Raw genomic sequence first — 23,510 nt, 5'->3', positions numbered from 1 at the left:
AACTCAGATGCCTTATAATGGATGGATCTGACTTCATTGCTTTTTACTATGTCTTCTTACCATATTCTTTATTATGACTAATATTCCATTAAAGGGCTGTTCTTTTTTTCCCCTGAGCATTCTCTAGATCATGGTAGGTTGGTTTTACTTTCGGTCTTGGATGTGGTTGCTATGAACTTTTTGTACCAGGCACTTTTTGCATGTGCTTTCTTTTCTTTGGATATATATATAGAAACAGTCGTGAAATTGTGGTTTACATGTTAATTATGGTTTACATTTTGAGGAACTGTGTAAACTTTCCCAAAGCAGATGAATCATTTTACATTCCCACCACCAAGATTAGAGTTCCTCCTTTTCCACATTCTTACCTTCTATTTTTTTTATTATAATCAGTTTAATGTTTTTGGACGTAGGGGAGGTAGTTTTGACAACTACTTCAATGATCTTGTCTGTTGATTCGGACACCTATTTAAGTGACCAGTCACTAATGTTTCTTTTCATTGTAAATTTTCATTGAGTCAAGCTTGTACATTGTTCCTCCCTGTTTCTTTTTATTTCATCTCTGATGCAAAAGTTACTTTATGAATTTACTTTATTAATTCTTCCTCTGTATAGTCTCCAGGCATCAATACAAACCTCTGGGGAAGCTTCTCCAGATGCTGCTGTGTGTACAAGTGAGTATTCAAGAAAACTGCAGAGCGCCGCGCTTCCTCTCTGAGCAGTTCTCTCCTTTCTCGCACATTCTGCAGAAAACAAAGCTTCCTCAAGATTCCAGAAACCCGAGGAGCGCTGGGCGCTGCCTGCTGCTCTCCGTCCGGCTCCTGAGCGGTCTGCGCAGCTCACACGGTTCCCTACATCGCAGCTTTTTGGTGGACAGACTCACGGTTACCACTGCAGTAGTAACTTCATTAAAGGGGGCGCGACTGCCATTTCCCCTAAAAGAGAAACTCAGGGGAAAGTTTTACGTCTTAGAACTTAAAATGCGTACAGGCTGCTCAAGCGACCCGCTTGCAAAACAACTCACTTCCTGTTTCCGGCAACACTTATGAGCTATGGCGCAGGCGCAGGAGCAGCGTTAGCCCGTCTCGCCGCTTAGTTACCACTGCGCCTGCGTCGAGGCGCGGGCGGTGAATCTGAATTTACCAATTAGAGACCTCGAGATTCCTTAGTGCCCGCCCACGCCCTCGGCAGCCAATCGTCTGCCCTGGCGCGCAGTTCCTGGTGAATCCAAAACAGACCCAAGTCTGCGGAGCGCGGTGCAGCCATGGAGGCGTCTGAGACCGAGTTGGAAGCCGCAACCCTGAAGTAAGTGTTTGTTGCCGGATGGCAGCTGGGAGCTGCCTGAGATGGGAGTTAGTGCCTATACCCTGATCCGCTGTTGGGGCCCGACCCCGTTGTGAATTGATACTGTACTCAGTTTCCAGGGGTTTTATTCAGTTCCTGAAGGCCCCGCGCCGCGAGTGTTGGCCTCCGAGGGCTGGTGTCCCCCTGTCCCTCCAGAGGCGTCCTAAAGGGAACAGTTCCATTCCTGTCTACCCGTAGGCCTTCTCACGTCTTCTTAAAGTAGTGTCCACACCCTACAGCCATCCTACAAGGACACGTTGATTTCTGTCTCGCTTCTCCCAATACATTTCCCCAGTGGGCTCTTCTTTGAAAGGTGGAATGGAGCAGTCTCCAGCTCCACTTCCAGCTTTTTGGTGTTTAACTGAAGAGTGGCATGGAATTGACCGCCTGTGCCGACTTCGAACTGTGATCCTCACGGCGCAGCCTCTGGAGTAGCTAAGGATTCCAGGCTTGAGCCACCGGCATCCCGCCCCAGTGAGTTCTTTTTTCCCCAAGCAATGGGTAGATCCAGTCCTGTCAGGTCCCAAGACCCAATGTGTGCATCTTCTAGAGCCCTCTGTCAGGTGTCCACTCTCAGATATTCTGACACCCTAGCTCACAACTAGTGATCTCTTCTCAAGCTCCATCCAAGCTTTGCCCTTAATCTACCGTTCCCCTGCATACCTTCATGTCTTCAGATCTTGACCCAAATAGTTATTTTTTTCTTTAACTTTTTGTTAACTTTTGTTTCATTCCCCTCCCATCGCTCCCTTAATCCTTCACCTTTTCCTCACGACAGCACAGTATGCAACATGGACATGACTGTTGTCACACTGTTGGCTCTTCATGCACTTCTGCAGACTGGCCAGAGTGATTCAATCAGCATTGACACTCTCATCCACAGATGTGCATTTGTATAGCTGTGTTTCATTGCTGTTTCCTTGCTCCTCCAGGGTCCTGGATGAAGCAGCACATGTGCTAGAACCCATGGGCCTGCAGGAAGAGACAGAATTGCCGGCCAGGATCTTGGCTGAATTTGTGAGGGTATGTCGGAGGTGGGCCCCAGGTTTTCTGAAGTTGGGAGCTGGCCCTAGAATCTTCTGTTAAGTTACTGGGACTGTGGAAGGTGACCCTGTTGGCTTACAGTACAAGGAGGTAAGGGTATTCCTTGCTTCTACCCTCTCAAACAGAACTCCAGAAAGAAAGACAAACTACTTTGCAGCCAGCTTCAGGTAGTTGACTTCCTGCAGAATTTCCTGGCTCAGGAGGATACTGCCCAGGGCCTGGACCCCTTGGTTTCTGAAGAAATGAGCCGTGAGTAGACAAGGGATTGAGGTATAGGGGCTGGGCCTAGGTGGGTAAGGAAGGAGGATATATGTTAGTTCTGGTGTATGGCTAATGGGGAGACTGAGGCCTAGTTTTAGGGAAGCAGGCTAGAGGACACCTTCACTCATGCTCTTACTCCTGGTGCTCACCGCAGGACAGAAGGCCATTGCAGCCAAAGAACAATGGAAAGAGCTGAAAGCCACCTACCAGGAGCATGTGGAGGCCATAAGAAGTGTCCTGTCCCAGGTGGAGGAGGCACAGAGGAAGCGAATCCAGCTCCAGGAGGCCTTTGAGCAGCTCCAGGCTAAGGTACAGCTAGGATACTTGAGGGAAGGAAAGGCAGGAAGAGAAAGAGGAAAGGATGAATAAGCTGAGTTGTAGCTACTTGCCCTGAAAAGAAAGTAATTTTCTGTCTCTCTCTCCCTTTCTACTTGGCAGAAACACATGGCCATGGAGAAATTCAGAGCAGCACAGAAGCAGTGGCAGCTGCAACAGGTGAGTCCTTCCTTTTCCCTAAAATTGTGTTCCTATTTTCAAGTGCTTAGGTTCTTCCCTCTCCTTCTCTCCTTCCCCCCCCTCCTTATTTTGATTAGTTTGAGCATTAAGCTAGATGAATCTGGAGGGGATTAGGAGTTAGATGTAAGGCATCATTTGATGAGCTATGTTCTCTCACTCCTCTTAGGAGAAGCATCTACGGAATCTGGCAGAAATTTCTGCAGAGGTAAAGGAACAGCAGATAGCAACTCGGCAACAGCTTGAGCGATTGAATCAGGAACTTGAAACTCTAAAACAGCAAGAAGGGCAGGAACAAGACAAACTACAGAGGTGAGATTTAAGAGTGTGGACTGAAGACTGAGGTAATCCATCTGAGATTCCTTCTCTTCACACTTATGTCCTCCTTCCAGGCACCAGACTTTTCTCCAACTGCTCTATACCCTACAGGGTAAATCCTCTGTCCCTGAGTCTGAAGACAAAGCTACCATAGGAGCTGCCCCTGCACCTTCATCTCCCTAAGGGTAAGACTATACCTATTAATTAATTCAGCCCCAGGATAAGAACAATTGGAACATTACGGGGAAACTCCTTGCTATGTCTTTCAGGGTGCAAAAGGGGACTGGCAGGTTTAAAGAGAAGTTGGGAAGCTGACATTACCAATTGTTGGGCTCTACTTCTCTGAGATCAGAAGCCCACAGTCTTTAGAAGACCTGGCTCACTAGGGAATAGGAACATGGGTAAGGATCCTAGAGTACTCAGAGCTCAAACTCAGACTTTGATGTCTTTGATCTACAGGTGTGGAAAGAGAGGGGGCTTCTGGTTTACCTCTTTTTCCATCTGAGGTCTGCTGTTTGTCCAGTCGAGAATCGAGTTTGGAAGTGGAAAAAAACATGTTACAGTTGAAGGGTTGAAACTTAGCACATTGTTCTCATGCCTGACTCTCCAAGGGTAACTCTTGCTTTCTTCTCCAGCAGAGTGGACTGTGAACTGTTTCTGACCATTATAATTTCTAGTGTGTGGGTTTTTTTTTTTTTTCGAATTACAAACTCCAGCTGTCTCTGTTACTTATTTGTTACTCTCATAAGATGGTGGGATGAATAACAGTCAATCAAAAGCTATTTAACATTACAACAGCTGGGACTGGTATTAATGAATGGAGAGAAAATGGGTGGTCTGATTAGTTGTTTGCTCGGATCATATGAGGCAGATATTTTGAGCTTAATTCTAAGTGGTTAGACCGGAGAAAACAATTTTATTGATTCATGTGGTCAAGTAAGATCCTTGATGTGAATGCAGGTAGCAGCATAAAACAGTGAGCACCCCTAACCTGTTTTAGCATGACCGAATGTCTTTTTGTGCATTATAGTTCCTTGATCACTCTTTGATCATTCATTTTAATTCCAAGATTTTCTTTTGTAATCTACTATTACATTTTGGGTTTGATTGTTGTTTAGTTGGATTTTCTGTTTTTCAATGGAAAAGTGAGTTCTTTTGTAATTTCCTTTTTTTTAAAATTGGAATATTTGTTTTTTCAAATAAACATTTAAGATTATAAATTTATTGACTTTCAGTTTTTCATGACATTTTCCACTTTCTGTTGTTTCTTTCTCTTTCTTTCTTTCTTTTTTCATTTTTTGGGGTGTTCTTGGCCAGTCTTGGGGCTTGAACTCAGAGCCTGGGCACTGTCTCTGAGTTTCTTTTGCTCAAAGCTAGCAATCTACCACTAGAATCACAGCATCCCTTTTGACTTTTTCTGTTTATGTGGTTCTGAGGAATCATCAAACCCAGGGCTTCAACATGCTAGGAATGTACTCTAGCACTAAGCCACATTCTTAGTCCTGTAATTGTTTCTTTATGAGTTTTATTAAAAAATAATTGTTATATTTTGTACTATACTTATTGGAAGATAATACAAGTTTATTCTAATCTGCTTAAAGACTGACACCTATATAATAAAAAGTTTGTGAAGAGAAGCAGTTGTAGCTTTGGTGTGATCTTTATTTAATCTTTTCCATGTGGGTTTGGAGCAAATATATATTTCAAAATTGTGTCTAATATTTTATTTATCTTATAGACTGAGTATTTGATCTCCCGAGAGAGAAGTATGTACAAATCTCTGAGTTTGATAGTGAGTTTGTTTTATTTTTCTTTATATTCTGTTAAAGTTTGCTTCACATTATTTGCAGCTGCCTTATTAAGGTACATACATGATTGTATTTGTATCTTTTTTCTCAACTGAACTTTTATAATTGTGTCGGCTAATATTTTTAGACTTGAAATCTGATGTTGTTAATGTTCCTTTGTGAACTCTTGTTCGATTAGCCTTTTCCTGTTACATCTTTCCCTTGAACTCAACTTTGAGTTTCAGCCTTTCTTTATCCTTCTACTTAGTATTCATAAATGTTTTTTTATTTACTTATTTGTTGTTCTTTTTATTTCCTTCATTTTTCCTTGTTTATAAGCACCTCTTTGCTAGGTTAGGCTTCATAGAATGAATCTAAAATATAAAGAAGACATTTTAAACACCAAGGAAAACATAGATGGTTCATTAATGAACCATCTTTTTTATCTTGTCTTGTTTTATTATTTATTTATTTAGGTGCCAGGCTTAGCACTTGAACTGAGGGCCTGGATGCTGTCCCTGGGCTTTTATGCTCCAGGCTAGTGTTTTACTACTTGACACACCTTCACTTGGCATTTTGATGCTTAATTGGAGATAAGAGTTTCACAGATATTCTTGTCCTGGCTGGCCTTGAACCATTATCTTCAAATCTCAGCCTCTGACTGAGTTCCTGGCACCCTGTGGCCTAATCTTAACTAATAAGTTTGTTCAGCTTATTCTGGCCATTTATCTTCTCAAACTTAGGCTGTTTAATCATTATTTTATTTAAATGGTGCTTTATATATACATTTCTTTTTTTCATTGTTTTTAAGTAGAATAATTTTACCATCTAAAATAAATATCATCTGATTTCCTTTGGTTTGTGTGTATATATCCTATATATTAGGTTTGTTTTTTTTTAGTGCAAAACATTTTTTGTGTTAACATGGTTCCTGAAAAATTATTCAGAAACTGATTTGTAGACAGGAACTATAACTTAATATATTAAAGGTGTATTCCCTAGTTACCTTGTTTTCACTGTTGTTCATGAGAAATCAGCTTTCCATCTAAAACCTCTTCTTTAATATTTTTCCTTTCAGCTTTATTAAGGTAAGCCTGGCTTAAAAATATGTATATTTATGAATATATACTGTAATAAATTATGTCTTGTGAAACAAATCTATTTTTTTTACATATTTTTATGAGACTACGTCAGATCTGTCCTCTTAGTAATTTCTAAATATACAATACATCGTTGTTGGTTACAGTCACCATTTTATGTACTAGATCTCCAAAACTTCCTCATATGTTCTTCTTGGCTACTTACTAAAATCCTCCACATTTGATGGGCTTACTGTGTTATAAAGTCTTTGGAGTCTGTTTTTACTTGCAGTTGGTTGGGCTTTCTGTATCTATAATTGTTAAAATGGGTCCACCTGTATCCCTATTTAAACAATTTGTTTTTTCCCTTCCCCTCCCTCAATTTTACCAACATCAAATACAGTGAAAATGGGTTATACCATGGGGGAGGGACATACAAAGCAACAAAAAACAATCACATGATACCTTATAAATACGTTAGAAACAATAGCACTTGTGTCCTATCTTGGGGTTCATTTCGCTTAACTTAATCTTATCTGGTCATATGTATATAGCCTTTGACCTTTTCTACATGTCCTATACATGTACTAGTTATTGCAAATAAAGGAAGCCATGTTTCTTTGGGCCTGGCTTACTTTACTTAATGTAATTTTTTTTTTTTTTTTGGGTCCGATCGTGGGGCCTGAACTCTGAGCCTGAGCACTGTCCCTCAGCTCTTCAGCTCAAGGCTAGCACTCTATCACTTGAGCCACAGTGCCACTTCCGGCTTTTTTCTTTTTGCTTATGTAGTGCTGAGCAATCGAACCCAGGGCCTCAGGCATGCAAGGCAAGCGCTCTACCACTGAGCCAACTTCCCAGCCCCTACTTAATGTAATTTTTTACAGGTCTTTCCATTCCTAACAAATGGGGCAATGTCATTCTTTCTGATAAAGGCATAGAAATATATATACCATACCAGTTACATTTTCTAAAGCGTAAACTTTCTTTTGAGTTTATTCATTCTAAATGAATTAGAGTTTCCTTAAATCTGTGTGTTAATAGATTTAAAAATACTATTAGTAGTAGTACTACAACTGTGACAGAAGTAAACCTTGCTCAAGGTACAATATCACAACCTATTGAGTACCTTTGATATTTGTATGATATGTTTCTGTCAAATATTCTTGATTTTTCTACAGAAGAGTTCCAGCAAAGCTGATACCATTTATTATTTCTGTACCATTTTGAAATTATAAGAATTTAAAAACCCTGGCTTCATAATTTTCGACCCATTCTGTTAATGTTCTGACAAGAACATTTCTTTATAATACCAGACTTGTAGTTTTTGTAGCAATGTTGGTCTACAAAGGTCATAAATATACCTAAAAATAAATGCCTTTTTTCTTTGTCATCGGTATGAATTCAACGTAAAGGTGGGTTTGTATTGTTATTGTAGCATTATTTTCATGAATTTATTCTTCCTAAAGGAAGTAAAATGAGTAGCTACAAATGTGTAGAATTATTAGCCATAGTACCTGAGAAATTTGGGCTAACTTTGAAAACAGAATAATTATCTAGTTTCACACAATGTTAATTTTCTCCCATTTCAGAGCTGCTCTGAGGATAATACAATCTTATAGAACTTATGTAACTTGTACTAAAATGTTTATGTCTTCCTTTTAAACCTTTTTATGTCTTTTCTTTATGCATAAGTTTTGAAATACTAGTGAACTGTGAAATTAAATAAATTGATTTCATTATTATTCTCAGCCTAGTCTTTAAATGACCCTTTTGATACTTAGAATATTGGACTCTGAAGAACAGTGCTTGGAATTGTAATCTATTAATTAACAAACATGCTTCACTGAAACACTTTGTTCTTAAACCCTTTGTAACCCAGCAGGCATTAGTTCTGGCCTCAACATTTTTTATGTTTGTTCTGAGCCTTTTTGAACTGACATATTTGTAGGGTATAATTTTCCCACTTAGTTAATTTGAATTTATAACTATTAACAATGATAAGGAAATCTTCATGGACCTTTACTCAAAATAAAATTTTAGATGGCATATGCATAAGCATTTTTCATTAAAATATAGTTATATGATATTTCAAATTGATCATATGTCTAATCACATGACCACAATTTATGCTTTATATGTGTATTTAAGAAAAAATATTTCTCTTTAGGAACAGAAGCTAGTCCAATCTCTAAACAAGTGTGACTTGGATTAAGATGACTAGATAGTCTACAATTAAAGACGTAATTTGAAATAATCTTTTTAATGAAATGTAGAATTACCTTTAGTAACAACTAAGCAAGCATGCTTTCTTTACTCCACGGAGATAATGGAGTAACTGGAAAGGAGACACTGATTTTAAATGGACTTTCATCCCTACCTTTTCTTCCAGTGTGCCATTTATAATATGAGAAAAAGGAGGAAAATGAAAAAAATGGCTGCTTCATTATAAGAATTCAACAGTAAATATGTATAATGCATACATGGTGTTCACCTACACACACAAACACAAAATTGGCAGGAAGCTGGAGTGAAGGCAGGAAGTGAATGTGACTGACAGAATTTTTTTTTTTTTGAATTGCTGATCCTGTCTTAACCATTGCTCTCTGAATTCCTCATAGATAAGTATATGTAACAGAGACCTCAATTTTGAATAGAACTTAGTAAGTATGTATTGGATATATAATGGAAGGCTTCCCAAAGAATTGCCATTTGAACTCAATTTCAAATAGATGAAATCATTGACGTGTAAATTATCTCAAATAGTTATTGAATATTGTTATTGGCTGAATATAAGACTTGAAAATTACAAACAGTAGTCTTGCTTTGTCAAAGTTAAAGTTTGGAGAAAAAAACCCAAAAACTTGAGAAGCTAATTCTAGCAAATATAATGGTACTAAAAGCTAACCATCAGTGTTTTGTCAGCAAGGAAACAGGATAATTAACAAAAGAAACATCAGGAATGAGGTTTAGGATGTGAGAGACAAGTGTAATTGCAAATGCAAATGGCAAGCTAGGACTTAGAACTTTGAATAGAAGATACAAAGGTAGCAAAGATCTAGGGAGTTTGCAATGTTTTCAGCTTGCTTTTGTTTTTGGTCTGTACCAGGACTTGAACTCAGAGTCTTGGACTCTCAGATTGCTTGCTCCTAGCTGTTACTCTACCACTTGACTCACATTTCCAGCCCAACCTTTTGCTGGTTAATTGGAATTGAAGTCTCAGACTTTCTCCCTAGGCTGGCTTGGAACCAACATCATCCAGGTATCAGTCTCTAGGACTATAGATGTGGGTTTTTTAAACTACCCTTATGCCTATAAAGTCAAAGCCATCTCACTCTGAAGCTATAGCAACCAATAGAAGTTTTCTACTCTGGCAAAAATCCTCCAAGTACATTTTAATATATTGAAATAAAACAGGGAAGTCATGCTCACTGATGAGTTTTTGACAAATAACTCATTTAGAAAAGCAGAACAAATTCTTCCATCCTTATTGCTTTCTGGGACTTGATAAAATGACAGCTGAAAAGCTGAAGCCATTTTAGGCAATTAGGTGTCATATGAGAGCAACCCTGGAATGGCACCAGAATTGAGCCTCTTTTTTGAAATGTTGCTACTTTGAAAGGGCTACTTTAACAGAACACAGGGATTGCAATTATGCCCACATTTTGTGTGTATAATCACTAAACTGGCTCAATGATGCTAGTATTCTGGGATGGTGACAGTTACCAATCAAAACAAGAACCCACCTGGAAAGTAATGAGCCCCCTAACTCCCAGGCTGGTGCTTTTTGATAATAGTCACTGAGTGCTCATGACATTCTGAAAACTCTGGAGAGCATTTGCAGCTTTGCTGAGTCCATAATTGCACCGGAGTAATAAACTCTATCAAAGTTTTACAGGTAACAATTGAAAATATGAAGGCAAACAATTCATCTGTAATGGGAACATTAATAAAGAATGGGGTTCAGTTTCACATTAATTGACAAAATCAGTATAGATTGTCAATAACTATGAATTCTATGCTAACTATACTAACTATACTATATTACTATGTATATATACACTAGCTATACTAACTGCAAAAATAAAACTAATATAATACTAATTTAAACGAGAACCTTCATAAAGTATTCTTAACATGGGTGGAATTGGAGAGAAGTAGAATGCTTACATGATTCCTAAATATGATCTGGTAAAGCCCTGAAACTGTTCTGGACAACTTTTGGCTTTCAGACTTTTTGCTATGGGATGTTTATCCATAGAAGCTTACCAAGTACAACTGAAGATCTAACACAAAGGAAAATTTTAGAAAATAAGATGTATGTCCAGGAGTATCGTATAGAGTTTGCCACCAACAACCCTTCACCTTCCTGATTCGTGGTAATCTTGCTATTTAGCACTGCTTTACAGATGTTGGTGTGGAGGAAGTATGGCGATCTTATTTACCCTAGTTAAACTCACCATGATTACACTCAACACTGTCTTCTGGGGCTGATAGCCTCCCTCTACAGTGGTTCTCTCACTGTACTGCACTCTAACAAAACTGATCAGATGTTTCAGGAATCAGAATACACATTGCCTAACAAACAGTCTTATTTACTTTTTTTTTTTTTTTTTTTGCCAGTCATAGGGCTTGAACTCTGGTCCTAGGCACTGTCCCTCAGCTCTTCAGCTCAAGGCTAGCACTCTACCACTTGAGCCACAGCGCCACTTCTGGCTTTTTCTGTTTATGTGGTGCTGAGGAATCGAACCCAGGGCCTCATGCATGTGAGGCAAGCACTCTACCACTGAGCCACCTTCCCAGCCCCATTTCTTTTTTTAAACCTTTATCCACTATTCCAAAGAATTTGTTGGAGAACATTAAATACAGTAGTTTATGAAAGTGACAGTGACTGAAAATAACATATTTTAGAATATTTAAAGACAGTCCAGCCCTATTCTGAAACATTTAACCTGGAGAGATCACAATTCCTCATACTATGATTATGGAAATTTGGAATTTACCTAACCTGTCAAGCCTTTAAAGGTAATTTAAGAAAACTAAATTTAAACAAAAATAATTATTTTTATTTAAGAAAATACTTGGCATTGTAAGAAGTATTTTCTATTTTATTCCCTCTATTCCTAATTCCACTATCATAAGAAAAAATTATTAATTATTTTGGTCTGTAACATGGCTTGAACTCAGGAGTGCCAAGCCAGCTTGTTTTGTGTTCACAGCTAGTTTTCTACCACTTGAGCCATGTCTCTGGTTCTAACTTTTATTTATTTTTTATTTTTTCTAGTTAATCTGATTTATCTGCCTGGGAACCTTGGTCCTCAAATCTTAGCTTTCTAAGTAACCAGGATTTTATGGATTAATTCATTGATGAAATTAGAGCCTTGATGAGCCAATAAATTCAGGAGCAACACCAGCTGGGGATCTTTTGTGTATGTAGTAGGGGGAGGCAGGATAATTTTGTGTCTAAACCATCGCAATCTATCAGTAATGTATGTATTTTGAATCAGAAAAACCGGGGTTTGATAATGCTTACTGCACAGCTTGTTTCTATATCTAATAAGTTTCCCCTTTGCATTACATTTCATATCTCTAGAAATTTAATTTCTATTAAAGAGGATGCCACTATTAGGAAAATTCTGTATTAAATGACTTCTATAATTTTCTGCTTATATATATACATTAAATTTAAAAATGTAGTTTATATTGTATATTTTATTTATTATTACTTTGTAATCTTACATTATAAAAGCTACTTGACTCTGATTTACTTTCTCTAGGTATCTATGTCTAATATTTAAGGAAAAGTATATACATATGCATAAACATATACATTCATATATATTCTATACTGTGAAATGTTCTCTCTTTTCATATGGTATTTTGATTTATTTTTTAAAGTCTTTTAATTATGAAAACACCTGGAAGCTACAGGAATCTCATCTAACTTTGGTGCAGTACTGATTGCTGTCAAGAGTTTGCTGTATTTTTACCATAGTTTCCTGTTTACTTGTAAGAAGTTCAATAACAGCCTTTTTCAATTTTAAATTTTCTGTCAGGAACAATATTCATATTTAATGCTATCTTAAGAGTTCAAGACTTTTGCTTTTTAAATATTTGCCCTACTTTGACAATATTAAAGTTTGGTGAAGAGAATATGTCTTTTTTGAAATTTAATCTTAGTTGAGAACTATATATTTTCCATATGATTAATTCTGAGATAGTGTTTTATATATAATATATGTATTTATGTATAGCAGTATGCAATCAGATGTATATGTACAGATATATAAATGTAAATATGTGCATATACTTTAAATTATATATAAATTATGAATGGTCTACCTTATATAAAATTTTAAACATATATGTGTGTATATAGTTATACATGTATATATAGATACACACATACATGCATACAAATACATAGATACATGTATATGCACATGTATCAATCATATGCACACATGTATATATGTATGTATATATCTCTATATGTACATATAGATATGCCCATATCTACATATCTGCATATATGTATATCTATACTTACATACATATATGCATGTATATATGTATATATGTATACATACATATATACATATATACACATATATATGTGTATGTATATATGTATGTGTATATTTATACATATACATAGTTATATGGATATGCACATATCTATATAGATATATACATACATATGGATATATACATATCTATATATACCTGTATGTTCATATGTATGGATATATACTTATATATATGCATTATACATATATCTAACAGAACATTTATAATTTTTATATAATTTAAAATAGGGAAATTAAATATACTATATTTTCTCCAGGCATCTCTGTCTTTACAGAAGTACATGTACTTGATAAGTAATCTGGATAATGAATCTCCATTGTAACAATCCTTCAAAAGTTTCCATAAACCAGGCGCCAGTGGCTTAAGCCTGTAATCCTAGCTAGTCAGAAGGCAGAGATGTGAGGATAGTGGTTCAAAGCCAGCTGGTTCAAAGCCAGCTCTGGCAGGAAAGTTTGTGAGACTCTTATCTCCAATTAGCCACCAGGAAACTGGAAGTGCTCTGTGGCTCAAGTGGTAGAGCGCTAGCCTTGACCTGAAGAGCTCAGGTACAGCGCTCAGGCTGAGTTCAAGCCCCACAACTGACCAAAAAAAAAAGACGTTTTCATAATGTTTCATTTTTGGTCCTTCGTTTCTTCCATTCTGATTTCTCTAATCCCAAGATCCATTTTTATGTTCATATATCCCTCTTGAGCTGACTTCATTTGTTTTACCCTTATCATTCTATTGAATTAGAAGCTTAAGTGCTAGGATTTCTTATGTTGTTTTGAACATTAATTGCTTGCACTGATTGTCTTGTTGAACTTTCTTCCTGTGAAACAAAGCGAAAGGAAAGGTGGAGGGAAGAGCACAGAATCTGAGGAGAAATGGTGAAAAAGTGCAGTAGGGGGGAGCGCAGTGGACACTGATGAAAATGAACTATACGATTAGTGAGTGAAACAGGTGAGAGGAAGTGGAAAAGAGCAAGGGAGCAAATGACCCGACCCATGTAAATATAATCCTTCTGTATATCACCTCTACAATAACAATAAAGTAAAAAAACAAAACAAAACAAAATCATTCACGATACTTATTTGGTATTATTTTAAGCATATCTCTCAGGAGAATAGTCTTTTGAAGAGCGTTTTGAACATCAGATTTTTCTTCATAAAATGGCCTTTCAAAAATGTACAACCTGGGGTTGGGGGTTTAGCCCAGCGGAACGGCGCCCGCCTGGCGCGCGCAAGGCCCTGGGTTCGGTTCTCAGCCCTGGGGAAAAAAAATGTACAACCTATTAGAATGAAGTCCTGAGAGAAGCAAGTTTTCTCCTGTGTATAATCATGACAATTCAGGTGTCCTTTGATCACAAACATCTTTGAATATCTATGACAAGGTTTTATAGTTTGAGGTTAGATGAAAGGTTGCTGTAAGGCCATGTTGTGCCAAATTCTGATCATAGATGTAAATTGTTGTATATAAAAGTTTTTACTAATGGTCATTCTCAGCTTGTATTCCCATAGCAGATAACAGTAGTTAATTCTGCCTCCTTCCTAGAAAAGATAGTCCCCAGAACTTTGCCTCCATTTGCCCATTACTAAGGGAGAGACATTTTCCATGTAAAATACCTGCTGTGGCTACTGAAATACATTAAAATCAACATATAGTATATATTCAACAGCAATATGGGTGGAATAGATAAATATGCTTAAGTGATCATTACAAAATTTATAGTAAGATAGCTGTATAACCAACTTTAGTTATCTGAATCTGTGAGCCATTGGCCACCGAACAGCTTTGTAAGAAATAGTATAACAATCCTCAACAAGGAATGTACTCATTGCCTTACTCTTGTCACTGTAACCCTTCTGTACATAATCTTTATTATAAAATAAAATAAGAAATAGTATACCATTTGAAGATAACCTAAATGTCTTTCAGTATACTTCAAGTCATCTATAGTTACTTATAGCTAATAAGATACGCATAATGTTTATGGAATAATGATAGCAGATTATGTTTATCACTAAAGCAAATTGCAAATATTTTTGGTCAGTGATTGGCTGAATTCACAAGTGCAAAATCCATGAGTATGGAGGGCTGACTATATATGAAATCTTCTCAAAGTTGATTAAATTCTGTAACTCAGTCCTGCCTGAAAAAATACACCTGTGTATAGTTTGGACCAATGGTTTGTATTACTGATTTCTCTCCATTTTGATCTGCTGAAATGCATCACATATGAAAATAGACTTTTTTTGTTCTAAACATTAATTCAATGCTTAGTATGCATGGCTTATACTCAGCATGTAAGATTCAACAATAAAACCTAAATTTCTGACTTTGAGTACATTACTACTATTATATGAAAAGATAAAGCTAAGATAAAAGAGATAGAAAGACTTATATCTGTGCTTAACATTGGGAAGGAGACATCAGAGCAAAGACAAGGACAAAACATGGCAAAAACCCAAGATAGTGAATGAAGGTATAGTTCTTAGATAGGCACATTAAAGCAGACCCTGAGATAGGGAAGTGCTTCCTGGCTTTAGGGAGTAAAGGGAAGATCTGGAAGGTTAGAGAAGAATAAGCATGGAGGGGGAGAAACATGAAATATGCCTGAAAAAAAGCTCAGGGTCATATCACATGGAGCTTTGTACTTCATAGTAAGGAATTTAGACTTTATCCTGAATGAATTAAGAAGCTAGCAAGGATTTTGGTGCCAGAATGGCATGGTTTAACCTGTAATATAAAAGAAAGTCAAAGAACAATCTTTGTGGAAAAAAATCGTAAATGGGAGGGATGGGCAAGAGCTCATACAGAGGAATAAACTCATTTGGGAGTGTGGTAAATGATTAGATATGGAAATAAGAAAAGATCTGACAAAATGTGCTTAACACAGATCCTGACATATGCATAGCCTCAAGTAAATGAGTATATGATAGAGTGAAATGAAAATCTGGATGGCCACCAATCATTTGGCAGAATATACCTAGGCAAGGTCTTGATAGGTTGGAACCCTTCTCATGACACCAGGTAGCATATCCAAAATTATAAATGTGATAGAATACAAGAGCTGACAGGAAGAAACAGCATAGAATGTTCCTAAATAAGAAGTATCTCTGCTCTGGGATAACCTCAGACTGTGACTGTCAAGCCTGTCTCTCAACATTTCTTTTTTAGAAATCTCCTCGTCTTGGTTGCTAGCAGTAGAATTTGATGGGTGTATGATCAAGTGTGTCTTTGCTTGACCTTGTTCAAGGTTTGCTAAGGGAGGCAAGTGAGAAATGCAAACAGACAGTCATTTAGATAGGGCTCTGTTGGGGAGAGGGCCTGCTGAACTTCCAGATGGAGGTCATCTCCCCACATCTGTACCCATCAGTGAGCAGGCAGCTGCTCTCCCTGGCATGTCAGCCTCCTCAAGGGATATTTGTCCTTGATATTCACTGGTTCCAATGCTCACAATCAGAAGATCGTGGAATTTAAGTGCTGGAAAGTGTCTTAAAGGTTAGTTTATCTGATAACTGATGTGTAAATGTCAAAAGTTAATCCTCTGTCATAACACTGGAGAATAGCAGCAGAGCCTGGACTAGTTTACAGGCTCAGATGGATAGCTGGCCTATCCTTTACAGTCAACCTGATTTGTAAAGATTTAATCAAGTAAGACCTGTAGATAGAAAACCTTGGCTACTTAATTCCACCTTTAACTCCTAGACTTGTAATTGTTCTGTTATTCCTGGAGCTCTAGTTATTTGTTATCTTTGGAGCTTTGACAGAAACAGAATTCTTCTGTTTGGTTTGGTCAGAAGCCTGAAAAATGTTATACATTTCATTTTTATCTGCTTTTTTATTCTATAAAATAAATCGATAAAAATTATTACAGAACTATGTGAATGGTTTAAAGTAAGTCATACTTATAAAATCCATCTCCATCTTGGAAAACTGTACAAGTGACCCCAGGATACTATTATCTATTCTATATTGCTTTTGGGTGGGGGGGCAGTGGCATATGGAAACTATACATGCAAATTAGGGATATTGGATAGGAAATGTTTGCTAATTTCTTGCTAATTGCCCATGAGAACTGAAAAAAAGAATTCTTGTCAGTATAACTTCTCTAAATTCTATAAGGACACCTTTATATCCAAGCTGCAATTCCTACATATCAATAAAATGTCACAGAAGATATGTTTTTTCTTTGTTTCGTGTATAGAAAAGCATTGTCTTGAGATTTCTTTGTTGACTGAATGATTCTTGTCTGTCCATCATTCTTTACCTTCCTTGTGGAAGTTGGAACTTTTAACATTTGGGGGTGTATATTATAAAGAGCAAGAGGTTTTATTTCCATAAATTAATTTAATGTACTTTGACAATATTCACCCCTCTGTCACTCGTATTCCCTTTCCCTTTTCTTCCTTTTAAACACTGATTTCATTGTTTCAGTATGACCTTTTCATATGTGTATACAAAGTACTTCAATCATATTCACTCCATCACCCTCTCTTCCTTCCCAACCCTTCCAAAAGTTTTCTCCACCAAATAGTACCATTTTTATGTTGAATATCTTTTTTATAGTTTTGATAATAGTATATGTTAGTAGTATTGGGGACACTTCATTGTGACTTTCTGTACATGCAAATGATATCTCTGAATCAGAATCATCCATTTTATCACTCTCCTTTAATTTCTCGCCACTTGTAAAATGGCTTCAGCAGTTCTCATTTTATCTTCATATATGTCAACAAACTACTTTGATCATATTTATTCTCATTCAACTTTTCCATCTACCCTCCTGTTTTTTACTCTTACCCACCTCCAACAGAGCCTGTTTTTCTTTCCTTTTTCTTTTTAAAGTCTGTATTAATTATACCAAACATTTTACCGTCCCTTTTTAAGATATCCATACACTATCTTTTAATCAGAATGACACTCCCCATTACTCTGTCCCTGCTCCCTAATGCCTTATTGATCAACAACTTTCATTGAGCTTCATTATATCATATTCCTACAAGTTACATAGTATTTTGAAGTTATTCAACCTCAGTTATGATCTATACATATCAATAAAATGTTGCAGAGGTTTTCTCCTAAATTTGTTGTATGGTAAAATATGTCTTAAGATTTATTTATTGAGATTTTATATTTACTCTTGTCTGCCAGAGTCATTCTACACCTTTCTGGTCCAACACACTATATGCACTTCAAGTGGGACTTTTTGGTTTTATAATGTTTTTGTGCATGTATATTAATTGTACAGAGTATGAGGTTTTATTAAGTTATGTCCATACATGTATTTAAGGTGCTTAAGTTTCCTTTTATCTTCCTCTCCTTTAAAATTTTTACTATTATTCAAGGGCTTCATTATGGCATTTTATATGAATAAATAAGTAACTTTAGTCATATTCAATTCCCATCATCCTATCTTTTCCTCTTCACTTTTCCACTGTTTTCTCCACTAAATCATCCCCTTTTTATGTTCATGTTCTTTTTGCTAAAATCTAGATTTCAAAAGCATGAAATCTGAAAATGTGCTTTCTGTCCCTGTTCAGTGGCCATGCTAAATCTTTTTGTTCCTTTCACTTTAGTATATGTTCAAATAGGGGTATTCAAATGTGAGTCTTGATTATGCATGTTTACATCTGTTTCTTTAACTCGTATTTACAACCACCAATAGCATATTTTTGTTTTTGTGTTTACCAACGTCTTGTTTTTTAAATTGTGATTTTAGGTAAATTAATTGCAAAGCATATATGCTTACAAATAACATGACTAACAACATTTGTAAAATAGACTTGTGAACGTCTTCAGAAAGAGAGGCTGGAAGATGGAGGATGTGGTGAGAGTCTGGAACAAGGACTACGGATGTATTCTGCATATGGATGACTTTCAAGTTAATTACTTACACGTTCCCTTTTATCTTCATGAATTTTATCCATTTTAAAACTACTGATCCACTAAATAGCATGTAACATCAGCCATGCATTTGTTTTTATCTTAATCAATGACATTAAAAATTACAAATGATTGTATTTTCTTACAAATACTAATGCATACTAGTAATTATTTCTCAGATACCTATTGCCATGAACTAGACATTGTGCTTAATATGTTACATTCGATTGATCTGTTAATTCAAGTTTTAGGACACATTTTTAAGATAAAGAGATAAGGAGAATGCAGCTATGAAATATTTAGTAACTTCTTCAAAATGATTAGGTAATGATAACACAAATTCAAATGCAAAATTGTATGCCCTATTTTGTTTGTTCTTTGTTTTAGCCCCCCTATTCTCTAGGTTTTAAAACAGTTTTGTAGGAAACAAACTACTATTGGAAATGCTAAATATTTAGTAATTAGACATATAATGTAAGAAGTCTAGTAATTACTTTCTTTATCATGTCATCAAAACTCATTTCTGTGATGAAAGTGGTTTTCTTTGCTCATATTAACCTTGGTGCTCACTGTGCACATTAGGAAAAATAAGTGTTCACTCTAGTAAATATATTCCGAAAATAGTCTTTTACTTTCAGTTTCACAAGCTTTAATCATACATGCAATATATTTCTTTAACTTAAAAACTTTGATTCTGGGAAGGGTTTCAAATGATAGGATTGTCCACGAAATTCTGAAAATCTATGAAGTGTAATATTTCAGTATGGAGCTGCTTTCCCCTCTGACCACATGTGGTCCACTGTGGACTTTACTCTCAGAGTTTAAAATATTTTTCCTAAACTCTTCCAAAGAGGAAAGCACTACTTTTAGTGAAATTTGCCCTTTTATATATCCTACACATGAAAAAAAAATCACTGTAATGATGTCAGTACGGAGCATGTTGAAATTCTTTCAGAAACCCCAGAATAGATTTACCTACTGTACAGTTGTATTTCTACCCGCTTGGCAAGCCCCAGTCATGCTGAGGATAACCTAGCTTATCATTATTAGCAAAAGTCAGGTGTAGAGGGATTGAGGTTTCCCTACCAAGCCACAGGCCTTCTCAGCTGAGCGTGGCTGTTGGCACATTTGATTCATATCAACTCTCTTTTATATTCAATTCTGGTTACTTGTACAATATCTTGGAGTGTGCTTGCTTGCCAGTCACATCAACAATGGCAAACACTTCTCCCAATAGCAATTTATAAAAATAATCCAAAAGAAAGACTGCTTTCAGAATTCTTAATGAAGTCAGATATAGAAAATGTCATTTTTCCCTGACTCATTCATTTTGTAATACTGAAAAGCTTTTCCCTAAAAAAATGCTGGGCCTAAACAAATACTGCAAAACAGAGATAGTTAGGTAAAATAAGCTTGTAAGATAGCTACAAAATAAGTATTACTACACTAAGATAGGCTTTATTTTTCCCAACGTTTGTGGATGATTCACAACTTTAAAAATTAATTTCAGTAGATAAATATTGGCAACAAACATCCTTGTAGAATTTTTTATCAATTCCATTTCCTGCAGCCCTTTTCCTATGTCACTTAAACAGGAAGAGTTCATTAACCTAGTCTGTCAATTATATACTCAGAAATTGTTACTGTTATTTTTTTCTAGCATTATAACACTAACATCCTAGTAAGAGGTAGTGAAACAAACAAACAAATAACTCTGTAAATAAAAATTTAGAAAGTAGGGAGAGAGTATTCCAGCAAAGAAGGATAATTATCATAGGATTTGGTGTTTGTTAGAGAACATCTGACTAGAGCAATAACATGCCACACTGACATAGTAACATTTAAAAGCTAAGGAAACGTGAGATAGGCATGTTTTATGGGATGTATGTGGATGTATGGATTCTATGTAATGTCTAAGACACTGTAATTTATTGAAGAAATAACAAAGTCACCGTATTTTACTCACAGTTAGAAATATGGTAGGAAGAAACATGAAAATCTTAACTATATTAGGCCTTATTGCCTACTATAAAGGTTTTAGTATTATTTAGAGAGAAAGGAATGCCACTAGAATATTTTGAATAACACCACCTGTTTTAAGTTTACAAATATCACTTCAGTTTCTGTGTGGAGATTAGATTATAGATAGCAATTTTGAAATGAGAAAATACGTTAGGAAGTTATGAAAGCAAGACAGTTGATGGATGATTAATTTTTAGGTCAGATATAAATGGCAAGAAATGATCACATTTTGTACAGAATTTGAAGATTAAACCAGCAGAAGCTTCTCAATGATTGGATATGGAAATGTTAAAGTAACAACCTGTCAAAGAGGACTCCAGAGTTCTTTTGTCCTGAGGGAGTGGAAGTCATGGACCATGCCAGTCATTCCATGAAGAGATGAAGAGGCTTGGAGACCTGGGGCTGGTGTCAGAAATTGAATTTTGGATGTATTAGGTTTACAATGTCCATTAGTATATATCATTTATATAAATACTTTAAACATAATTTTCAATTCTAAATACATGTCAAGATTTCCTTGAAATGATATGATTTATGATTGTGGGATAGAAGGTCAAAGATGTCTGTTTTCTTAATTAAGAAGATTTATTTATCTATTTACTTACTTATTACCAGCCCTGGGTCTTGAACTCATCAGGGCCTGGGCACTGTCCCAGAGCTTCCTTTACTCAAGGTTAGCACTCTGCCACTTGAGAGCCACAGTACCAATTCTGGCCTTTTCTGTTTAGGTGATACTGAGGAATTGAATCCAGGACTTCATGCATGCTAGACAAGCACTCTACCACTAAGCCACATTCCCAGCCCAAAACTTATTTTAGTAGCTAAAGTTGTGTTATATCCACCTAAAAGAGTTGACTGACTAAGTACAACTGTACTGTTGAGATGTATTACTCTGTATGGGTTTGTACAGACCAAGTCCCATTGTATGTGGTATACATTGAGTAAATAAGATTCAAAATCCACTGCATCTTCATAGTAAATCTCTAAATAATGGTATTTATTATATTCAATCTGATCTTGATTACTTAGTGTTATACTGCAATGTGGTAGAATATTAGCTTATAAGTCAAGGTGTATTAACTTGATACAATGAGCTATTCACTCAGTTGTGAAAAGAACACTTGAAGACAGATAGTTGCTTTCATCACCAAATTACTAAATCATCATTACATTTTGATGTTGTTTCATTTTCTACTTACACTGCCAGGTTGATAACTTTAATAGTACAACAGAAATATAGTTATAAAAATATGCCCCTAGAAAGAATAGAAGAACTCTTCTCCAGCACTTAATTTCAAATTATTTTTGGTCAGTGTATCGTGAGAAAAAAAGCCCCAACAGTACATTACCTGCTTTTTTTTTCTGGTAGGAAAAAAAAACATAAAAATGATGAAAGAATATACTACTTCTCTGAAAACTTATGTGGTAAAATAATTCGGATATTTTACCACAAGCCTAATCAAAGAACTACATGTATGCCTTTGCGTCTTCCTTCCATTTTCTCAGAGTAAAACTCTCCTAGAACTCCAGAGACTTGCAGTCAGGTACAAAAGAAGAGAACATTTAAGAATACATGAAGGTGAATATATTAGGATTCATGGGCAGGAAATTCTAAGCTTTATCTACAATTTAAACTTAAAAGAAGGTCAGTTTTCCATGAGAGCTCTCATGTAGGATTTAGTATTCTTAAATTATCTTCATAAACTCTCATTTCTCTAGCATAGGGCAAAATTCCCCTGTCTTGTAAGGTCATATTACATAACTCTATAGTCTCATCAGAATTAGAGAGTGATCCCAAATATGCAAGATGCGTTCTTTTATTAAGATACATTACAGTTTAAATTATTCTAGAAGTTCTGAAAAAGAATATCTGTAACTAAGATAAAGAAATAAACAGAAGTAACATAAAACTTTACTGAAAGTTAGGATTTGTCTCTAGATGGGAGCTAAGTCATCTAAGGATGGAGAGTGAAATGGATACATGGAGCTGGCACTTGATTAACAAATGTTACATTGCTCATTCATAATAATAATAGAGTTACAATTATAGCTATAATATAGTGTAGACTAAATATATTCTGTATCTCTGTGCTAATGTTTTAGGTGGTAGACCATCATTATAATCCATTGAGTCAGTAATTCTACCTATAGTATGAAGATGAGAAAATTAAGATTTGGGATATGTTGAATAATTTGTCACAGCTAAGGAGTTTAGCTTAACATTATGGTACATGTTGGGCAGGCAAAAGATATTATAATTATTATAAAGAAGAATATTGCACCACCAAGCCATAAGACTTCATGGCATATGGAAAGCAGAATAGAACTTCCTCAACAGGTAACATGAAAATAAAGACTTCTACTTTTCTTTATGCCTGGCATAATTATAATGTACTGTGCATTTTTTTGTTTCTTTTGTATGTTCTTCCCCCATAGCATAACCCCTGTTTTCACTCCATTTGATTCTGGTGCCCTGAGTCTTGTATATACATGTTTCTAATTTGGGGAGAGGAAGGGAAATAACAAAATGCTGAAATAAGGAAACATTTTGACCCATTGTAACAATGAGATCTACAAGATAGAACTTCACAGTTGGGGAGGTGGGGAGGGAAGGGATGTAGGGGAAAAGCAAAGGAGGGAGTAATTGTGCTCCATAGGAGATGTACTCATTACCTTACTCATGTAACTG

The 23,510-nt window shown here is 36.0% G+C and overlaps 1 protein-coding gene across 5 annotated transcripts; it reads left to right on the top strand.

Annotated features, from left to right (window-relative positions):
* Window positions 1–1,237: 1,237 nt before the first annotated feature.
* Zwint (ZW10 interacting kinetochore protein) lies at window positions 1,238–18,901 on the top strand. 5 transcript variants are annotated; one of them, XM_013017245.1, is made up of 8 exons: window positions 1,238–1,305; window positions 2,277–2,367; window positions 2,514–2,637; window positions 2,804–2,958; window positions 3,088–3,144; window positions 3,332–3,474; window positions 3,555–3,665; window positions 3,940–4,407. In XM_013017245.1, exons 1-7 carry the CDS (start codon window positions 1,265–1,267, stop codon window positions 3,661–3,663), a joined length of 720 nt encoding a protein of 239 aa, XP_012872699.1. In that variant the 5' UTR covers window positions 1,238–1,264; the 3' UTR covers window positions 3,664–3,665; window positions 3,940–4,407. The 5 variants fall into 5 exon arrangements, with proteins under 5 accessions (XP_012872699.1, XP_012872704.1, XP_012872701.1 ...); XM_013017250.1 differs by lacking the exon at window positions 3,940–4,407 and adding an exon at window positions 18,698–18,901 and having other exon boundaries at window positions 1,265–1,305; XM_013017247.1 differs by lacking the exon at window positions 3,940–4,407 and adding an exon at window positions 18,636–18,901 and having other exon boundaries at window positions 1,265–1,305.
* The last annotated feature ends 4,609 nt before the right edge of the window (window positions 18,902–23,510 follow it).

Source organism: Dipodomys ordii, unplaced genomic scaffold (assembly GCF_000151885.1).
Source record: "Dipodomys ordii isolate 6190 unplaced genomic scaffold, Dord_2.0 Scaffold34, whole genome shotgun sequence".
Taxonomy (NCBI): Eukaryota; Metazoa; Chordata; class Mammalia; order Rodentia; family Heteromyidae; genus Dipodomys; species Dipodomys ordii.
Note: the sequence above shows the minus strand (reverse complement) of the source record. Positions and strands in the feature narration are given on the sequence as shown.